Source organism: Mesoplodon mirus (assembly GCF_964341445.2).
Source record: "Mesoplodon mirus genome assembly, chromosome: 8".
Lineage (NCBI taxonomy): Eukaryota > Metazoa > Chordata > Mammalia > Artiodactyla > Ziphiidae > Mesoplodon > Mesoplodon mirus.
This window is the reverse complement of record NC_138984.1, coordinates 87,314-107,383: the sequence shown is the minus strand read 5'-3', so window position 1 is coordinate 107,383 and position 20,070 is coordinate 87,314. Positions and strand designations below refer to the sequence as shown.

The window sequence follows — 20,070 nt, the reverse complement described above, 5'->3', positions numbered from 1 at the left end:
TTGAGAGTCCGCCTGCCGATGCAGGGGACGCGGGTTTGAGCCCCGGTCCGGGAAGAACCCACATGCCGCAGAGTGGCTGGGCCCGTGAGCCATGGCCGCTGAGCCTGCGCGTCCGGAGCCTGCGCTCCGCAATGGGAGAGGCCACAACAGTGAGAGGCCCGCGTACTGCAAAAAAATATATATATGGCTTCATTTTAGCACGTTATCACCCTCCCCACCAGCTCTGTTTACGGGCCCCGATGCTCCATGATGAGGACCCTGCAGGGCGACCTTCTGGGGCTGGTCAGTTTCCCCAGTTGACAGTCATGCGTGATGAGCGTCTCTGGGGTGTCCCTGGATGGCCCCAGTTTCTGTCACCTCCTTAGCCTGGATTCTGGGACAGCATGACATCTTACACGGTCTTCCCAAAGGGTGGGGATGTCCAGGAAGGCTTTGAGCAGTGGAGGCCCAAGGGTCCCCAGGGAACTCAGAACAGCCAGTCCCCTGGGAGCCAGGAGACACCCCCCCACACCTTATTGCTCTCCTTCACTGTCAGCCGTCCCTGCAGGGGTGGCCACCTTTCAGGGGTCACCACTGGGCTCCAGGCACCCCCCCACCTCCAGGCCACCTCAGTCCCCCGTAAGGACAACCCTTCTTCCTGGGGCTTTTGGGCAGTGGCTTGAGTCCGCTCTTCTGTTTTCAGGTTTAAGCCACAGAAACCAGCAAAGACGGGCAGGTGGGGCTTTCCAGAGGCCCAGAGGTCACAGGTGTGTACGGCAGTGTCCTGTACTCACTTCCAGACTGGGTAATTAGTGTCCCCTAAATTCCACCTGGAACCTCAGATTGTGACCTGTTTGGAAGTAGAGCCTTTGCAGATGTAATTAAGGTTAGGATTGAGAGGAGACCATCCTGGGTTAGGCTGGGTTCGAAGTCAGGCAGGAGTGAGTGTCCTTATAAGAGAAAAGGGCCATCAGGGAAAAGTCATGTGAAGATGGAGCCCGGGACTGGAGGGACATGCCCACAGGCCCACAGACACCTGGAGCCCCCAGAAGGTAAGAGGCAGGGGGACACTCCCTGGATCCTGGGGAGGAAGCACGGCCCTGGGACTCCTTGACGTGGGGCTTCTGGCTCCAGAACTGAGAGGGGACAGACACCTGTTACTCAGGCTGCCCTGTTTGTGGAACTTCGGGAAAGCGCTGCTGGCCTACCTGGGGGAGGGCGAGCGCCAGCCAGGGCAGGTCCCGGCTGTCCCTGTGTGGGGACTGTGACACCGGCTCGAGTCCTGGCGGGCACGGCAGGCAGGCGGCCAGCCTCTCACTCCTGCACCTGCATCCTGGGCAGGCTCCTCCCGCCACGGGGCTCCCAGCGGGCCGGGGTGAGTCCCCTCCATCGAGCACCCCATGCAGGCCAGCCATGGAGTGAGGTCTCCCAAGTGAGCAGAGCTGGCCTTCGGTGACTGGGTTCATCCCAGAGCTGTGGCTTCCTCGGGGGCCCCATCCTGGTTCCTCATGGTCTAGGCCGCGGCTGAGGGCTCTGAGTTAGGGCTTCCCCAGGTGTGACCCACCCCCAGCCAGGGAGGGAGGCTGTGGGGAGAGTCCCTGGGCTCATGGCAGCTTGGGCCCCCTCCTAAAACTGTCCTCACCCACCCCCGAGGCCTGTCGCCACCTGCACCTGCTCTGGCTGGTCCCCGAGGGCTCAGGGCACCTGGTGCTTGCTGCTGTAGGGGGCAGCTGAGCTAGGGAAGGCCCTCCCCACTCTCTGGGCCTGGATCCAGCTGCTGGCCTGCAGGGGTCAACCTTTCTGGGGCCTGTGGCCCTGGCTTCCCTGGTCCTGGGTGACTGTACCTCGAGCAGTGCCCAGCTGTCCAGCCTCCGGGGCCGCTGGTCCTCAGGTGCGGCCCAGCCTGAGCCCACAGGAGCCGCTCCTCTGCTGCCTCCTCCCACTACCCCGCAGGCTGATCTGACCCCCCAGGCCCTCTGGGATGGCCCTGTGCTCTCCCAGCCTCTTCCTTCCTTCCTCGGTTCCAACTTGATGGACCAGCCCCTGGGCATTTCCCCAGGCTCTGTCATGTGCCTGTGGTGCTTTCCCCAGGCCGGGTCGGGCCTTGCTTGGGGTTCTAGGTTCTAGTGCAGACTGCCCGTTGCATTGTATCCTCTCCAGTGCTGTTCCTCTTATTTCCTTTCCTTGTTTTACTGGACTGGCAGGACCTCCAAGGAAATGTGAAACAGACGTGATGTCTGGTAGACAGGATACAGGCTCCCAAAGGTGTCGGCGTCCTAACCCCCGGAACCTGTGAGTGTGTGATCTTCGTGAGAAAGGGACCTCGCAGCTGTGATTAAGTTAAGGGTCTTGTGATGGGGGATTGTCCTGGGTTATCTGGGTGGGCTGGCACTTAGAAGGGGGACAGAGGGTCAGAGGGGAGAGCAGGTGTTACGATGCTGGGCTTGAGGATGGGCGAGGGGCCTGGAACCAAGGGATGCAGTGACCCCTGGAATCTGGAAAAGGCAGCGAGTGGCTTCTCCCCCGGGGCCTCCAAAAGGAACCGGCCCTGAGGACACCGTGACTTTAGCCCAGTGAGACCCATTTCAGAGCTGAAGGGGGATGAGTTTGTGCTGCTGTAAGCAAGTTAGTTCCAGTGGCCGCGGGAGACGCCAACAGGCGACACTGGTTGCCTAATTCCCTTCCAGAGTTTCTGGGACCCGAGTTCCTGAACGCTACCTGTCTCACTGGATGCTTCTTACTCTCTTCTGTGTGTTTTTCATCACTTTCTGTCTCTGTGCTTCACTCTTAGACTTTTCTTCCAACTCACTAATTCTGTCTTTGCTGTGACTGATTGGCTGCAGTCATCGCCACCCTCCTTCTCTGTTTCTGTCTCTCTGTCTGTCTCTGTCTGTCTAGCTTTCCCTCCCTCCCTCCCTCCCCCATCTGTCTCTGTCTCTGTCTGTCTCTGTCTCTCTGGGTCTCCCTCCCTCCCTCCTCCGTGCTGTCTCTCTCCTCCGTCCCTCTCTCTGCTTCAGTACTGTGCTCCGTTTCTGTGTGTGCGCAGAGGGGTAAGGATAAAGCACTTACAGAAGGTATCCTGTGTGTCACATGCTTTGTGCACTCCATTCCCTTTAATAAGTCAAAGCCCCTGTGAAGCAGGTATTATGTCCATTTCCCAGATGTGGAGTCGAGGCTCAGCGGCCTGTGCTGATCCCGCAGTTCGGGGTAGAGACCAGCTTGCAGCCCATTTGGTGGCTCCCACATTGAGTCTTTTGAATGTTTTCCGCTGTGTGTCATTAGAACAATTGCAGTGGCCACAAGTGCTTGTTTTAATTAGTCAACCCAGAGTCTCGGCCCACCCCATTCTGCCCCTAAAGGTGATAGCAGCCCGCTCCCCTCCCAAGGTTCATACAAGAGGGAATAAATGGGAACATACGTGGGTGTGTTTCCCTTTGCACCAGGGTAAAAGAGTCGCATGACTGTGGTCCTGCAGCTGACCGCTCGAGTGCAGCAGTGCTTGGCCGGGCCGCATGCCCTGCGGACGAGGCTCGTCGCTGTGGTCTGGTGTGGCTCACGGCCACTTCCCTCCCCTCAATGCCCCCCACTGCAAACCTCCATCCTGGGGTCCATTTCCTGCGGAGTCTAGACAACAACACAGACGCCTTTCAAGACTCACATCCTAGCTCATGCTTTCTTAGTAACTGCACGACGTGTTGTAGAGCATCGATGTACGTGGGCCAGCCAACATTTCCTTGCTGGGGACATTCAGATGGCTTCTATTATTCTTATTATTGCACTGCAAACAAAGCTGCAGTGCACATCTTTTAACATCTGTCTTTACAAACCGGGACTGATTTCTGCAGGATGGATTCTCAACTGTGGGGTGACTGAGCAAAAATCTCTGTAGTTTTTTATTCTAATAGATAACAGCAGACTATTTTCTTAAAACGAGTAGTAATTCACAAGCTATCCATACAAGTGAGAAGGCTGTTTTCTTGCACGCTGTTTGCCTTTTTCCTTTTTCCAATTTGATGGGTGCACGGTGGCCCGTCCTGCCCTTTCCAGGTGACCGTGAGCTTGTGCTTGCACTTGTCCTGGTGTGGACCCACAGGGGAGGGGAGCGTGAGCGTCGCGGCCACAGCGGGGTCTGAGCCTTCCCGCCGAGCCTGCTCACTTCCTCACCTCCTTGACAGAAAACAGGGCTCTGCAGGTTCCTGCCATGGGAACTCTCCACCACCGTGCTAGGGTGGGGGCCGGGGTCCTTCCCGGGGAGTGTCTGTAACAGGGAAGAGGGAGAGGTTCTGTGTGCTCAGAGCGGCACCGATAATAAAACCGTGATGAACGTGGGGTGGGGCAGGGCCGTGGTCTTCTTTAGTCTGCAAACCCTGTGCCGTCTCTCAAGAGTGTTTGGGAGGTGGGAAGGAGGGAGGCTGCCCACAGAGCTGTTTTTATTTATTTTTTATTTTTTAAAAAAATATTTATTGGAAAAAAAATTTATTGGAATATTATTGCTTTACAATGGTGTGTTAGTTTCTGCTTTATAACAAAGTGCATCAGTTATACATATACATATGTTCCCATATCTCTTCCCTCTTGCATCTCCCTCCCTCCCACCCTCCCTATCCCACCCCTCTAGGTGGTCACAAAGCACCAAGCTGGTCTCCCTGTGCTATGCGGCTGCTTCCCACTAGCTATCTATTTTACGTTTGGTACTGTATATATGTCCATGCCTCTCTCTCGCTTTGTCACAGCTTACCCTTCCCCCTCCCCATATCCTCAAGTCCATTCTCAAGTAGGTCTGTGTCTTTATTCCTGTTTTACCCCTAGGTTCTTCATGACATTTTTTCCCCTAAATTCCATATATATGTGTTAGCATATGGTATTTGTCTTTCTCTTTCTGACTTACTTCACTCTGTATGACAGACTCTAGGTCTATCCATCTCATTACAAATAGCTCAATTTCATTTCTTTTTATGGCTGAGTAATATTCCATTTTAGATGAGATTAACATTTGAATCAGCAGACTTTGAGTAAAGCACGTTATCCTTTATAACATGGGGGCCTCCTCCAACCAGTTGAAGGCCTTATGAGAAAAGACTGAGCTTCCCCGAGGAAGAGGGGATTCTGCCCTTGACAGCTCAGATTCCAGCTGCAGCATCAGCTCGCCCGGCTCTCCAGCCTCTGACTTGCCACAGCTGTGGCAATGACCATTCTCTACCCCAGCCCCATTTTCATCTTCCTAAACTGACACTGTCCCCACTGGACACTAACTTCCCAACCCCTCGTCCCCAGCTGTTGGCACCCTCCATTCTACTTTCTGTCTTTATGATTTGACTACCTAAGTACCTCATATAAGGGAATCATAGGTGTCCATCCCCTTGTGTCTGGCTTATTTCACTGAGCATCATGTCCTCAAGGTTCATTCGCAGTGTAGCGTGACTCAGAATTTCCTTCCTTTTTGAGGCTGAATAATATTCTGTCACATGGACGGAGCACATTCTGTTTATCCTTCATCAGTTGATGGACGCAGGTTGCTTCCATCTCGTGGCTACTGTGAATAATGCTGCTATGAATGTGGATGGACAGAATTTTTTAAATTAATTAGTTAATGTTTTAAATGGGTGAATAATAGCATTTGATAGTATATTTTTGGAATTCAGACTGAGATAAAAACAAAAAACAATCATGGATTTTGCCACCGTGGGTCGGTGAGATGCTGGTGTGCGCGTGCCTGAGGCCCCGCCCCCTTGCCCAGGCCACGCCCTCAGGCCATGCCCTTGGGCCAGCCCCATTTTGCCCAAAGGACCAACAGGAGCTGAATCTAGAGGAGCTATGACCCCCACTGGGACCCCTGGCTTGGAGAAGTCAAAGCGGCTGGGGGGCTATTAGATGTGGCTCTGTGCCCACTGGGCAGGCCACCGGGGGCCGGCGCCCCTCGGGGCAGATGTGAGGCTGGGCGCCATCTGCCTGGACGTGTGGGTGCCTTGGCCCAGGGCCTCTTCCCCGCCTGAGGGCCCAGCAGCCGAGCGCCTTGTGATGCTCAGATAACAGGGCCCGAGAAGCAGGGCTATAGGGAGGTGACACATCTTTCCCCTAAAGTGGCTCTCAGAGGCGGCCCTGACCTGCGGCGAGCCCAGGGCACCCCAAACCACAGGAGGCGAGGGCTGTGGGGAGCCCCCCCACCCCTGCCCACCCAAGTCGTGGGCTCGGGAGCCAGGAACACAGGCCACCCCACAGCGGATGGGGCAGCCCGACCGGGTCGAGGTACAGGACCCCCGGGAAGGGTCCCCCGCACCGCCTTGGTCACTCTCAGGGGGGTCCCCACATTCTGAAGTCTCCAAACACTCAGGAACCTCACTCAGACCATAGGGGCATCCGTCTACATCAGAGCCCCAACCCACAAGGGCTGAGAGCCCAGGCACCGCACGGCAGCCCCGCTTCCCTGTTCCCAAGGCTGGGCTCCCTTTGAGACCTGAGCCCCTCTGCTGCCAGGAGGCCTTGGCCACAGCGCGCCCCCCCCCGCCATCCCGCAGGCCTTGCGGGACCTCGGACTCCTATGGTGAGGTGTCTGGCCACCCCCACTTCCAAGCACAGCAGCCGGGGGCAGGGAGGGCACAGGTGGCCCGAGGGGGTGTCCTGCTGGGCAGAGGGGCTGCCAGGGTGGGGCTTGGCTAGGTAGCACCTGGAAACTTGTGGGCTGTCGGGGTCTCAGGCTGGGAGCAGGGAGCCCTGAGACCCGCCCTCCCCCTCTCCCCCATCCCTGATGCTGTGGCTCCGTGAGATGCACAGACGCTGATGCAGAGACTGACCCGCTGGAGCGGGTGTGGGCGGGGGGTGGGCGCGACGCCCCACCAGGCCGGTGACATACGTGGTTGGGGCAAAGCAGGGGAATGGAAAAAGTGAGTGGCGCCAGGCGGCAGGTGGCAGGGGCCGCCTTACGGGAAGGCGGATGCAAAGTGCTGAGTGTCGCTCTCGGTCTCACTTCTTATCTGAGCGCGGCTGCCAGGGCGGCCGGCACTGCCAGCACACCCGAGGCCACTTCCTTCCCTCCCTGATCTTTCATCTTAAAAAATTTTTTTCCAGTATCAGTATGAGCTCGTGGTCTTTTAAACTTGCTCAGAGTGTGTGAATCAATTAGATTTTTCATGTTAATTTTGGCAGTTTTGATGCACAGACTGCCCCCTTGTCTTTTGACCAGACCCCAACCTGGTTCCGTACTCCGGGGCCGAGTGTCTCCATCCCTCCTGCACACACCTGAGGGCTGGCGGCCGCCCAGGAGCCAGTTCACCCGGAGTCCGGGCAGGGCCCCTGCTCCTGCCACCCCGGGGCCTCCCTGCCTTTGGCCATCAGGTCCAGCACAGTGAACCCCACGTGCTTCCTGTTTCTGCCAGTCCCCTCGGGAGGTGGGGCTCAGGAGTGAAGGACAAATGTCCCCTGAGTGCTAAGCAGCCGCTTCCCAGCGTCCTCGCCCAGGGTGTAGTCAAGCTTTCCGAGTTGGCTGGTGAATAGGTGTGGCTGTGATCTGCAGTTTCCTTATTTTGAGTGAAAATAAGCATCCTTTCCCTGTTTAAGGGATATGTGTGCATATGTGTACATATAACGTGGGAGGCATGTGCGTGAACAGTTCGTCACTTCTCTGGCTCGCTTTTCCATTGCAACTCTGACCTTGCTGTCTCCCTGATTTTAGACCTTTCTATAATTGGAGCATTAGCCTTCTGCGTGATATTGCAAATACTTTCCCCAGTCTGTTCGTGATGATGTTTTGCTGTGCTACAGAGTTTTCCCCAATTTACGCAGCATAATTTCCCCATCTTCTCTTCCATGGCACCTAGGGTGAGCCGGCATCCCTGCCCTCCCTGTGAAGTTCTGGTACGTTTTTCTCCTGTGTCTCATAGGGTTGGGATTGATGCAAACACAGGGTAGGAGGGACGTGTCTACGTTACTATACTATACTTTCCAAATAGCTGTGCTGTCCCAGCACCACCTAGGAAAAATCTATGGTTCCCCACTCATTGGCTCTATTCCTGCCTTTTCATGTGCTAATGCCACTGTTTTAATGATTATCAGTATTAGATCTGATAAAGCTGCTCTTCTTTCACTTTCCTTCCCTGGTTTTCTTGGCTGTTACTTGCCCGTTTATTTTTCCAGATAAACTTTACGGTTGCAGAAATGTGGGTTTTTACTGGGATCGTATTAAATTTGTAGAATTAGGAAGAACTGACGTCTCGATGGCGTTGAGGCATCCTCCCCAGATCATCAGGCCACGCCGGTACTCCTTTCTCCTCCTGCAGGTTCGTGCTTTTCTCACTAAATCTACACCTTGGACACGCAATCTTTTCTGTTGCTGTCATAGGTGGAATATTCGCTATCACTTTTTCTTCTAAGTGGTTACCATTGGATGTACGGAAGCCATTTATTTCGGGATGTTAATTTTACAGCTGCTCCTGGACTAGATTTTCCTGTTGCCATAGCAGTTTCCCCACAGAACCTCCTGGGTTTTCCAGGCACGAAAGCCCGCGTCGTCTGCAAGATTCTCCAGCAGTGTTCCCTCCAGTGTCCCAGACCCGGTGACTCTCCCTCTGCCTGGGACAGTCTCCAGGATGGCAGGCACAGGTTGTAGGCTCGAGGGCTGAGGAGCTGGTGGGGGCTGCTGTACTCCCGGCACCTGCGGGTTTGGACAAGGCTCGCTGTGGGGGGGGGGGGCAAGGTTGGGGGTGTCTGTCACGGTAGTCAGGGACAAGAGCCGATGACCTGTGTGGTGTCAATGCATCCCCTCCCTGGGGGACTGAACCATCATCCAGTTTGTAGAGGGGAAGGGACTGGGTTTCCCCACAGATGCCAGCCCCCCAGCAGCCTGGCACCTGCTCACTCATAGCCGGCGGCAGCCCACTCGCTTGCCTGCCCGCTCCATCCCCCCACCGGCCTGGTGTGGGGACACGTGGGGTTGGGGCAGGACATTCAGGCACAGCTGCTCAGTTGGGGACATCCTGTGCCAGGTTCGGGGGCAGGGGGCTACGAGACCCAGGGGCGTGGAGCCTGGAAAGGGCTTCTGGGGGGTGGTGCCCGGTGGCCCCTGAAGTCGGAGGGGTTTCAGGCTGTGGGCGTGAGTGTGGTGGGGATGGAGAGGAGGGGCCTTGGAGGGCCAGTGTGTTTCTGGGATAGTGAGGGCCAGGCCGGGCAGGCTGGTGCATCCTCCTTCTTCAGGCCGGTGTCCAATGAGTGAGCAGGAAAACTCGGTGCCTTTTTTTTTTTTTTTTGCGGTTCGCGGGCCTCTCACTGCTGTGGCCTCTCCCGCCGCGGAGCACAGGCTCCGGACGCGCAGGCTCAGCGGCCATGGCTCACGGGCCCAGTTGCTCCACGGCATGTGGGATCTTCCCGGACCAGGGCACGAACCCGCGTCCCCTGCATCGGCAGGCGGACCTCCAACCACTGCGCCACCAGGGAAGCCCTCGGCGCCTTTCTTAGAGCTTTCATCACTCTTTAATTACAGTGTAACAGAGCAAGGAAGTGGGCGTGGACCCCTAGATGGGACATGTGCCTCGGAGTCCCCCACACCCAGCTGCCCCGGCCACGCTGCCCCGGACGTGTGTATGCAGGCCACGGGGAGTGGCAGCTCCGTCGGAGGGGTCCCTGCCGAGGGGGCCCCGCACCTGCCCCAGTGCCCTGGAGTGAGCCCGGCGGAGGCCCCTCTAAGTAGCACCGTGAATGGGCGCCAAGGAGAAGTGGGGATACACGGGGGACACCAGGGCCCCCAGGATGGCCTCGGCGGGGCGACTCCAGCTCCTCCAGCTCCCTTCGTTGCCTGTTTCCTGGGCTGCATGACGGGCCTGGGCACACGTGAGGGTGGAGGGGCCCCACCACCACCAGGAGCTCTCTTCCTGGCCTGGGGAAGCACGAGGCCCCAGGGGAGCCCTGACCATGTGCATTTCCCCGTGTGCCCCTCGTGGGATCCGTGCTGGACCTACCAGGCCTGCTCCAAGGCAGAGTCTCCAACCAGGACCCGCGGGCCCCTATGTCCAGGCACCAGGCCCTCCTGGGAGGCAGCTGGCGTGTATAGGAGGGAGGCTCTGGCCAGCTCAGCCTGAGACTGGGTCTGGAGTCCGGGGTGAGGCTCCTTCCCCTGCCCATAGAGCCGGGCAGGGCTGGTAGGTGCTGGCAGGGCTGGGTGTGGTCACCCTTGGACAGGCTCACCTCCTGGGTGGTCCTACCACTCTGTGCTCTTCCAGGGAAAGTGTCCACCCCGGCTCTTGGTGGAGGGTCTGAAGGACTTGGGCCAGCTGAGGAAGCCTGTCAGAGGGGCCAGGAGCAGTGTCCGTCCTCAGTCCTCGGAGGCCGGGGCCCCTGCGGGCTGTCTGCGGAAGCCCTGCGGCCTGGGGAGCCCGGCCTGCCCGGGAAGACGATGGTGGCGTACTCGGTCTGTTCCGGGACACAGGGGGCCGGGGGCTCCGGGGTCTTCTCTCGCCACTGGAAGTCCAGCTCCCCGTAGTCCACGGTGCACGCAGGCCTGGTGGAGGAGCCCTCCTTCTTGGGGAGAGAGGGAGGGATGGGTCGTCGGTCTCTCAGGGGCTGACACGTGTGCACACGCACGCACGCACACACACACACTTGCACGCATGTGCACAACAGGGCAGGGCTGGCCACCCAACCTCGGGCACGCAGTGGTGGTGGGTGAGGGGCATGGCTGCTCTGAGGCCGCCCACCCCGGGCATTCGCCCCGCCCCTGGCATGCGCCCCGCCCCCCAGGGAGGTGCGGCCACGGCGATGGCACCGCCAAGGGAAGGATGCTCACCGGAGGCTGGTCTTCGCTCCTGCGGGCGCAGCCCTCTGCAGAGAAGCACACGAGTCAGGGAGCCCTGAGGCCCTGCTGTCGTGGCGTGGGGTCTCAGGGGTCCCTGGGAAGGGACCTGGGTTGTCTGGGCCCCAGGGGCCTGCCTGGCTTCCAGGCCTCACGTGCGGCCCAGCCCAGTGCCCAGCGCCCGCTCGGCTGCCTCAGCACACACAGCGGGCGCATCATCAGTGATCCCCGCACGTTCTCAAAAATATTTGAGGGCGGAAAGAGCGATTCCCTGGAGAGATGACCTCCCACAGGGGCTTTGCTGTCAGCTGGGCTGCTCCCCTACCCCGCTCAAGGGGTGGGGTGTCCTCAGCGGTCTCCAGGCGGTGGGGCGGAGCCGGGGGCTCCAGGCCTGCGGTGGCTGTGGCTGTCACCTCGGGTGCCCAGCAGTTAGAAGAGCTTTCAGTGTCATGCTGCCTGAGGTGCAGCCTGGGGTGACTCAGCCTTGCGGGGGGGCTGCCCTCCCCACGCCCCTCCCTCAGACCCCTCCTGAGAGCAGGCACAGGGGTTGTGAGGGGACCCCAGTCCCTGGGAAGCCCAGTCTGGCCCCTCCCTGTGGGGGGACACGGAGTGGGTAGGAGTAGGGGAGGGTTGAAGGGAGGGAGACTGTGGGCTGCGCCTGTGGGGGCTGGCGGGGCCTTACCTCGAGTGACCCAGAGGAAAACGGCCGCCAGGACCCAGGCCAGCAGTAGCAGCAGCAGAACCCCCAGCAGGACGCTTGTGATGCCGGCGACCAGGCCCTGTAACTGGCCTTCAGGCCGGGGTGGGGGGCTGGGGCGCTCTGTGGGCAGCTCCAGGACTCCCTCTGCAGGGGCAACAGGACAGGAGTCAGAGCCAGGGACCCAGGGCCCTGCCCTCTGCGAGTCCTAGACCTGCACTGACCAGTCTCGCCCAGGCCTGCACCCTGGCAGAGCTTCCGAGCATGAGCTCGTCCTGAGAGGCGCCCGCCACTGGCCCCCCTCCCTCAGGGACAAGTGGGTCTGAGGGTGCTTCCAGTCATGGAGAGCCAGGGCCATGGGTCGCCGTGGTCCTGGGTGTGGGACAGAGCCCAGGAATGGAGCCTGGCAACCCCTGCCCCCTATGCCCCATGGCTGAGGCTGCTCCTGCTGGCTGCCCAGACCCCGCCCTGCTCACCCCAGCCCTGGGGGGGCCCCACCCCTGCCCTCGGGTCTCCGACGCCCGCACCTGTCACCGTGAGCTCCGCAGGCCGGCTCTCGTTGATCTGCGTCTTGGGGGGCAGGTAGATGGCCCCACAGAAGTAGACGCCGCTGTCATTGCGCTGGGCGGCCATGATACTCATGTGGAAGTGTCGCCCACCGGGCAGTGGCGTGACGTGGAAGCGCCGGTCCCGGCCAGGCTGGCTGCGGTCCTCGGGGAAGGCGGCCAGCTTGTCTGTCTGGTTGCTGGGGCTCATGCGGTACCAGTTGAGGACGAAGTGCTCGGGCTTGCTGGAGAAGCTGCAGGTGAAGGTGGCGTTCGCCCCCTCGGGCACAGTGAGCCGGGCCGGGGAGAAGGTGAGGGGGCTCCAGGGCCTGCTGGGGGCATCTGAGAGGTGGAGAGAGGAGCAGTGGGTGGGCATGCGGAAGGGGTATGGGGACCACCCGCCAGATCCTCCCCTCCCACTTTCCCAAGGCCCGTCTGATGGGAAGGTTGTGCAGTGCTTCTGCCACAGAGCCTTGCGTGCCCCCAGGGATGGGGTGCTCGCCTCTCATGGGCCACTCCGTGGTGGGGCTTTGTCCTTGGACTCTACCGAGACCTGGGGCCAGGGCTGCGATCTGGCTCTGACCTCCAGGCCCTCGTTTCTCCCCCTCCTCAGTGGCGGTTTAAGGGCCTTCACCCCCTCCCTCCTTGAGCCCCAGTCGCCAGTCCCCGCAGGCCTGACCCCCATGCTCCCAGACCCGGCATACTGGTCCTGCCTGCTCTGTGCTGGGGGAGGGGGAGGGTAACTGGGAGGCCGGGCTGGGCTGGTGGGGGCGTCCCTCGGAGAACCCAGCCCTGGAAGGCTCCAGCTCAGGACCAACTCAGAGCTGGGAGCACCCCCCTCCACTCCCGCCATGGGCACTGCTGACTGGGCAGCAGGAGGCCCTCCGTGTCTTCTGCCACGACTGGGGACTGGTGCTCAGAGGCCAGCCGGGCCATCGCCCCTCTCATGGACGAGCCTGGGCTCTGCCTGCAGGCCCCCAGACAAGGCCAACCGTCACCTGTCAGGCCCCACCGGGGGATGCCCCGCCACCACACACATGCAGCTCACGTTGGCACGCGCACACATGGGTGTGCACGCCCTCACACCCAGCTTGCCGGCTAGGGGGTTGGGGGTGGGGTAGCCCCTCCTAGGAGATGCCCAGCTGCACCCCACATGGCCCGCGTCGCAGGGAGGGGCCCCGGGTGGTATCCACATGTGGCCAAACCCACACCCGGTGCTTTAGCCCCTGCGGACGGCTCATGCTGGGAGCTTACGCAGTGGCCCCTGATTTGCACACAGCGGCAGGCCTGAGGCCGCCCCCGCCCCAGACCTAGCTCCGGGTCTAGGGCCAGCTCCCCTCAGCCCCCTGCCCGCCCCTCCAGGCCGGGGGATTCCCCGGCCCCTGTGGACGGGCAGCTCCGTGCAGGGCAGGCGGTTGACTTCGCATCTCTGTGGAGGCCCGTCCGACCCGCAAGGAGGGGCGGGGGCAGCGGGGAGGCCGGGGAGTCCTGAGGGTGCTGGGCCTCCCCTCTCAGCCAGGCCCACTGCCCCGCAAGGTCCTCATCTGCTACCCCGCCACCGCCCTGCCGCCGCTTCGGTACAAGCTGGACCCAGATTTGGTCAAAGTTGCGCAGTGGCGATGGTGCACCGGATCCGAAAGCCTTGCTCTGCACAAGGCCCTTGGGCGCCCCCCACCCCCGGGCTCCCACCCGCAGCGAGCCCGCGTCTGGGTCCGGAAACCCAGGACGCCTCACAGGTACCCCAGGAGCCCCTGTTCTGGGTGGTGCCCCCCAGACTGTGCTCCCACCCGTCCTGTGTCCACGCCACACCCCCCTTTCCCACCTGCCAAGGTCTCAAGTGAGACCCCTGAGGAGCCCCCCTTCCTGCACAGGCCCCTCCAGCAGGGCCCCCGTGAACGCCTTTGGGGACCTTTGCTGACGAGCCCTGCGTGGACGGGGGCCCCGCTCGTCTTCACTGCAGGCCCTCACCACCACCCCCATCTGCCAGCCTGAACTGGTGGCCATTTGAATCTCTTGTCTACCTGCTTGCTCTTTGTGGGGCTCTCACAGAATCTGGACCTGAGTAGCTGGGACCCTGGGCTGCCTAGGTCCCTGGCCTGGTTCTCTGCATGGCCTCCCCATCCTGCTCAGGCCCTGGGAACTCCAGGTCCCTCCCAGGGGCTCTCCAGGCCCTGCTCCCTCTGGGCCCCATGGCCTCCCTGCTGCCCCTCAGACCCCTCCCCCAGCACAGCCCTACCTGGATGCCTGTCCCGCCCCCCCGCCCCTCCCCGGACCCTCACAGTGTGGGCAGAGGCAGGGGCTGGATGCAGCTGCTGGGGGGCCGGCCTGGGACACAGGTCAAGGTCAGTGTCCGAGGAGTAGTGTGGGAGGGGACAGCCCGTCACCTGGGGCCGCTCAGGAGCCAACACTGACCAGGAAGCACCCGCCTCCCCAAAGGGACAGGGTGCCTGGCTGTCAGGGGCTCCCGGTGGCCCGGCCAGCGTGCAGGGCCACAGGGGGTACACTCACGGGGCGCTCAGAGGCCCCCCAGATGGAGAAAGATGGGTTCCCTGGAATGAGAGCCCAGAAGCATCGCGGGGAAGCAGAGCAGAGGGAGTGTGGGGCCGGAGACCTCAGGGCTGAGATGGCACTGGGAACAGGTGGGAAAGCCAGATGGGGCCTGGGCTCCTGTGATACACGCATCCCTTTACATCAGCCTTGGCCTGGGAGGCTGCTAACAGAGCTTCCTCCGGAGTCCTGGGGTCTCACTTTATCCCTGCAGGATGAATGTCTATGCATCTTTTCTTATGTTGTTTGAGTCATTGAAAATTTAAATGTTGTCTATTTATGTAATAATGGAATGTCAGTGAGGGGTCCCCAGGCCTGTTTTTCTGTTTGGGGAGTGGGTTGAGGAGAGAGCCACTGAGCCCCGGCAGGGTCAGGAGGGAGAGACCCTGGGGAGTGCCTGGGTGTGGGACACACTGTGAGCACCACGGTGGCACCAGCCCGGCTCCCGTGGAGGGCGGCCTGGCACGGGCTCAGGGCGGCCTCAGAGGCCACATTTCACAGCTACCATCTAACACCTGATTTAAGCAGCACCCATCAGTGGGTGCTGAAAGCATTGCCCAGCGGACTGCTGGGTCCCTACCTCAGGTCTCTGATTCATCCCGAAGGGAGAAGGGCACCTTCCCCCGTGCTTTGCAGTGGACCCAGAGGGGGCGACCCCGTACGACGGGTCTCCAATGGGTGCCCCAAGAAGGACCATCATGTCTATGACCTCCCACAAACAAACAACAGACACACCCAGGTGGCAGGTGCTTGCACACCTGGCCTGGCTACTTCAGGAATGCCAGCAGCGGCAACAAAAGCAGAAACAGACAGGTGGGGCTACATCAAGCTAAACAGCTTCTGCACAGCAAAGGACACCATCAAAAAATGAAAAGGCAGCATAGTGAATGGGAGAAAATACTTGCAAATCATATATCTGATAAGGGGTTGATATCCAAAGTATATAAAAAACTCTTACAACTTAATAGCAAAAAAACAAACAATCTGATTAAAAAGTGGGCAGAGGACCCGAAGAGACATTTTTCCAAAGAAGACATGCCGATGGCCAACAGACACATGAAAAGATAGATGCTCAATGTCACTGATCATCAGGGAAATGCAAGTAAAAACCACAATGAGGTATCACCTCACACCCATCACAATGGCCTCGTCAAGAAGTCTAGAGATAACAAGTGGTGAAGAGGACGTGGAGAAAAGGGAATGGAAACTGGCCCAGCTGCTGTTGGAACAGTACGGAGGTTCCTTAAAAACTAAACACAGAACTACCACGTGATCCAGCAATTTCACTTCTTAGTAGTTATCTGAAGAAAATGAAAACACTAATTTAAAAGATATATACACCCCAATGTTCACTGCAGCACTGTTTACAATTGCCGAGATATGGAAGCAACCTCAGTGCCCATCGACAGAGGAATGGATAAAGAAAATGTGGTGTGTATACAATGGAATATTACTCAGCCATAAAAGAGAATGAAATCTTGCCACTTGAGACAGCTTGGATGGACCTAGAGAATATTATACTTAGTGAAGTAAGTCAGGCAGAGAAAGACAAATACCGTATGATTTCACTTATATGTGGAATCTAAAAAAAAAAACCCCAAACAAAACAAGACAAAAACTGAGCTCATGGATATAGAGAACAGATCGGCAGTTTCCAGAGGTAGGGGCTGGGGAAATGGGTGAAGGTGGTCAAAAGGTACAAACTTCCAGGCATAAAATAAGTAAGTCCTTGGGGTGTGACGTGTGGCTTGGTGACTAGAGTGAATAATTCTGTGTTGTGTATTTGAAAGTAGCTAGGAAAGTGGATCTTGATAGTTATTTTCACAAGAAAAAACTCTGGTAACTGTATATGGTGATGATGTTAGCTGGGCTTGTCGTGGTGGTCATTTTGGAATATATACAAATACAAATACACCATATGCCTGAAACTAATATAATGCTATGCCGATTACACCTCAAAAAAACCCTAATTCTAAGGATTTCCATATCTAATATAAAATTGAGATTTGATTAAAAACAAACAAACAAACAAAAATGCCTGCTATACGTCAGAGGAAGCTCAGGACAGTGGCATCCATATGCAGCTGAGGTTCTGGACTCGGCTCCCTCAGGGAAAGTGTCCAGCCGGAGGGCAGGCTCAGGATGCAAGGGCATCTGATCTATGGGACTGCGTCAGCCACCGTCCTGGGCGTTAGGAGAGTCTGTGACTAATGCTTAGGTGACCAGCGGTGCACGGATGGAGAGGGCTGTAGGCTGCACTGGCCCGCAAATCCCCACGTTCAGTGGCACCCCGGAATGTGACCTTATTGGGAACAGGGTCTTTGCTGATGTGATCCTTTGAGATGAGGTGTGGGGTTGGCGCCCCCTAACCCGACACGACCGTGTCCTTACTGAGGAAAAGGGGACACGTGGACAGCCCCGCACACGGGAGGACGCTGTGTGACACGGAGCAGAGCTGGGGTGACGTGTCCACAGGCCAAGGGACACCAAGCATCGCCACCACTGCCTGCAGCTGGGAGAGGCCTGGAACCACGTCTCCCTTGCAGCCTCGGGAGGAAGGGACCCCGCGACACCGAGGTCCGACTTTCAGCCTCCAGAACCGCCGGCCCATAAGCTTCTGTGGTTCCAGCCGCCCGCCCGGTGTGGGAGTTTGCTACGGCAGCCCCAGCAAACTAACACAGACTGCCAATGTGCCAGGGTTACCAAATCGAAGACTCTGGGTGAGGGTGTTCACTGCTGTGTTTTGGTAACTTTTCTGTATCTTTCAAATATTTTTCAAGTTTGTACGTTGAAAAAAATAACACATATCTGACTTAAAAAAATGTGTCATAGGCTGGGCCAGACAGTTCTTATAAGATCAAATTCTCATGATGCTATAAAGCAGGCATTATTATCACCAAACTGCAGGTGGGAAAACCGCAGCTCAGAGAGGTTAAGGGACCTGCCTGAGGGCACAAAGCTCACCAGTGTCGGCTTCATTTGGAACTCAAGGCCGGCACCTTTCACATTTTGATCTTCCCCTGCTTTGGGAAGGGGCCCTGGTGGGGAGTGGGCGGCCTAGGGTAAGTCACAGCACCCCCCAACCCCCGGGCCTTGGTTCTTCCTCCTGGAATGACACGCACCCCGCCTCCACCCGCATGCCGTGCCTGGGGTCCCCAAGCCTCCCCACGGGGCACCTTTTGGCCACAGGCTCTTGGACCACTGACTGCAGCCGTGAGTTTCCTCCGTCCATCCTGAGAGCGAGGCCAGGTTTGGGGAAAAAGCAGGGCTACCTGGGCGCTGAGCAGGTGCTGAGCAGGCCCGGCTGGGCAGAGACAACTGAGGGCCTCTGGGCACAAAATCCAAGACTGGCAGCCAGTGGGGGTCAGGGCAGCCTCGCCTCGGCTTGGCCCTTTTAGGGCCCTTGACCCCTGAGCCCAGCGAGGTCTAGAGGACAGGCCCTGGGTCTGGCTGGGGACCCCTTCCCATCAGGCCAGCACTGGGCGCAGTGGCTGAGGGCAGGGCAGCCAGGAGGGGCCTCTCCCTGACCACTGCTTTGGCCATGGGCCTGCAGAGCCTGCCTAGGGGACAGCCCGTACTGAGGGGCTTAGGGCCAGGGCCCCTCTCCAGAACCTGCTGTGGACGCTCCTGGATGTGCCCAGGTGCTGTGCTCCAGGGCATCTCGTCCAGAGGCCCAGGTGGGGCTCATCCCAGGCCCACGATGGAACTGTTACACTTTTGACATAATTGGAGAAACATCTCCAGGCCACCCAGCCTGTGCCCTCATGGAACCAGTCAGTCCCTTCCCCCGAGGAAAACACAAGTGGGGCCGAGGTTTGGGGCCCTTTCATCCTACAGAGGGCCGTGAACTTGCCCGTCCCTCGGGACTCCCAGGAAGAGCTGGGATACTCCTGCCTGCTTATGAGCAAGGAGGGGACTCACCACCAGGTGAGGGGAGTGGGTGAGGAGCCGGAGCCCAGAGAGGGCCCTTCACCTGCCCAAAGCCACACAGCGCCCTGCCAGGGGCCGTGCTGGGCCTCAGGGGCCTGGTTCCCCCCACCCCCCCACCAGAGACTGAGAACCGGAGGTCTTTGCCCAGCCCGACCCCTCGCCACCCAGCCCCGACCCACATACCTAGGAGCCATCCTGGCCGCCAGCCCAGCTGCAGCACGGCCCAGACGAGTGGCCACAGTGCCCACGGGGTCCCCATGCCCGGAGCGCCAGCCCGCCCGGCATGCTGTCTCCTCCACTGCTTGCAGAAGTGCAGGAGGAAAGGAACATGTCCCGGGTCAGGTTGGAGGGCCACGCCCCAAGCCCCTGCCCTCTCTTCCTCCTCCTCCCCTTGGGCAGGGAGTTGGTGGGAGGGAGAGAGATGCTCTGCACAGAGACAGAGGTGAGAGAGAGGGAGAGAGAAACAGAGAGACGGAGGCAGGGGGAGGGGGAGGTGGGTTTGGCCCCCTTCCTCCCGCTGCGGGGGAGGGTGCCTCCATCCTGGGCACTTCTTGTCTCTTTAGTTGTTGTTGACTCTTCCGGAGGCTGTGGGTCCGCTGGGAGGGGGTGCAGGGTCTTCTCTGCTCCCCTTCCCCAGCTGTCCCTCTGCCCTCTCTGGGCTTAGGTCCCTGGAGCCACAGTGTTTGAAGCACCACACTCTGCCACTGCTGGGCCAGGCCTCTGCTGCCTGCCCCCGCCACCCGGCGGGCTGTGGGCAGTGGTCACACTGCTGCCCCCAGTGGGCAGTGAGGGTCTGGGGCCTTTCCTCCAGGCCCACCTGAGACCCTTTCCCTCTTGCCCTACCCAGGGCCCTGGGCCCCTCCCTGCCCCCATGGTGGCCCTGCTAGCCCTGTGCTGAGGGGCGTCGGGGCCCAGCACCAACCCCCTTCAGGAAGCCTTCAGGGGCTTCCGGGGCCAGCTTTCAGGAAGCCCCAGGCTGGGGGCGGCAGCGTTTCCAGATCTTTCCACTATCAGCAGCTTCCTGACCCCCTCCAGTGCTGGGGCTTGACCGGTAATGCAGACCTCACCTTCCAGGACTGACTTGCCTCAGGCTGGGGGAGGTCCTGGGGTCCGGCCCCCCCCCCCCGCCAGCACAGCCGGAACATTTGTGAAGTGATTGGATTATTCACCGCATTTCGCTCTAAGCGTTTTGTTCTAATGAATGGAAAATAGGAAAAATGAAACTGCCGATATTAGTGGCGCAGTGTGTAGGTCTCATCAGCTAAGATGACAGAGACTGAAACCGCCTGACAGCTGGTGCTCAGCTCTGGCTCTGAGACACTCAGGGTTCGCTGTGGAGGGAAAACATTAAAGAAAGCTGAAACGGTGGAAAAAGAGCATCAAAGATGATGTCTCAGGCGAGGCGCTGGGCGGAGGAGGCTTCAGCGGCAAACAGAGGGCCACTCCCCAAGCCTCAGCTGCTGAGGCCCCAGCACGGCATGGCCTGGAGCGTAGGAGGGGTCCCTGCCTGCCAGGTGCGCGCTGAGCATGGGGGAAGCTGGCCAGACGGCTCAGGTGGCTGGTCTGGGAGAGTGTGGCCTGCAGCTGACCCGTGT

At 59.3% G+C, this 20,070-nt stretch overlaps 1 protein-coding gene across 2 annotated transcripts; it reads right to left on the bottom strand.

The window, feature by feature from the left end:
• Positions 1–9,248: 9,248 nt before the first annotated feature.
• On the bottom strand, positions 9,249–18,873 carry PDCD1 (programmed cell death 1). Of its 2 annotated transcripts, none has more exons than XM_082630814.1 (5): positions 18,659–18,873; positions 11,981–12,340; positions 11,439–11,600; positions 10,751–10,785; positions 9,249–10,485 (listed from the first exon to the last, which is right to left on the bottom strand). In XM_082630814.1, exons 1-5 carry the CDS (start codon positions 18,732–18,734, stop codon positions 10,252–10,254), a joined length of 867 nt encoding a protein of 288 aa, XP_082486940.1. In that variant the 5' UTR covers positions 18,735–18,873; the 3' UTR covers positions 9,249–10,251. The 2 variants fall into 2 exon arrangements, with proteins under 2 accessions (XP_082486940.1, XP_082486941.1); XM_082630815.1 differs by having other exon boundaries at positions 9,249–10,482.
• Between the last annotated feature and the right edge of the window lie 1,197 nt (positions 18,874–20,070).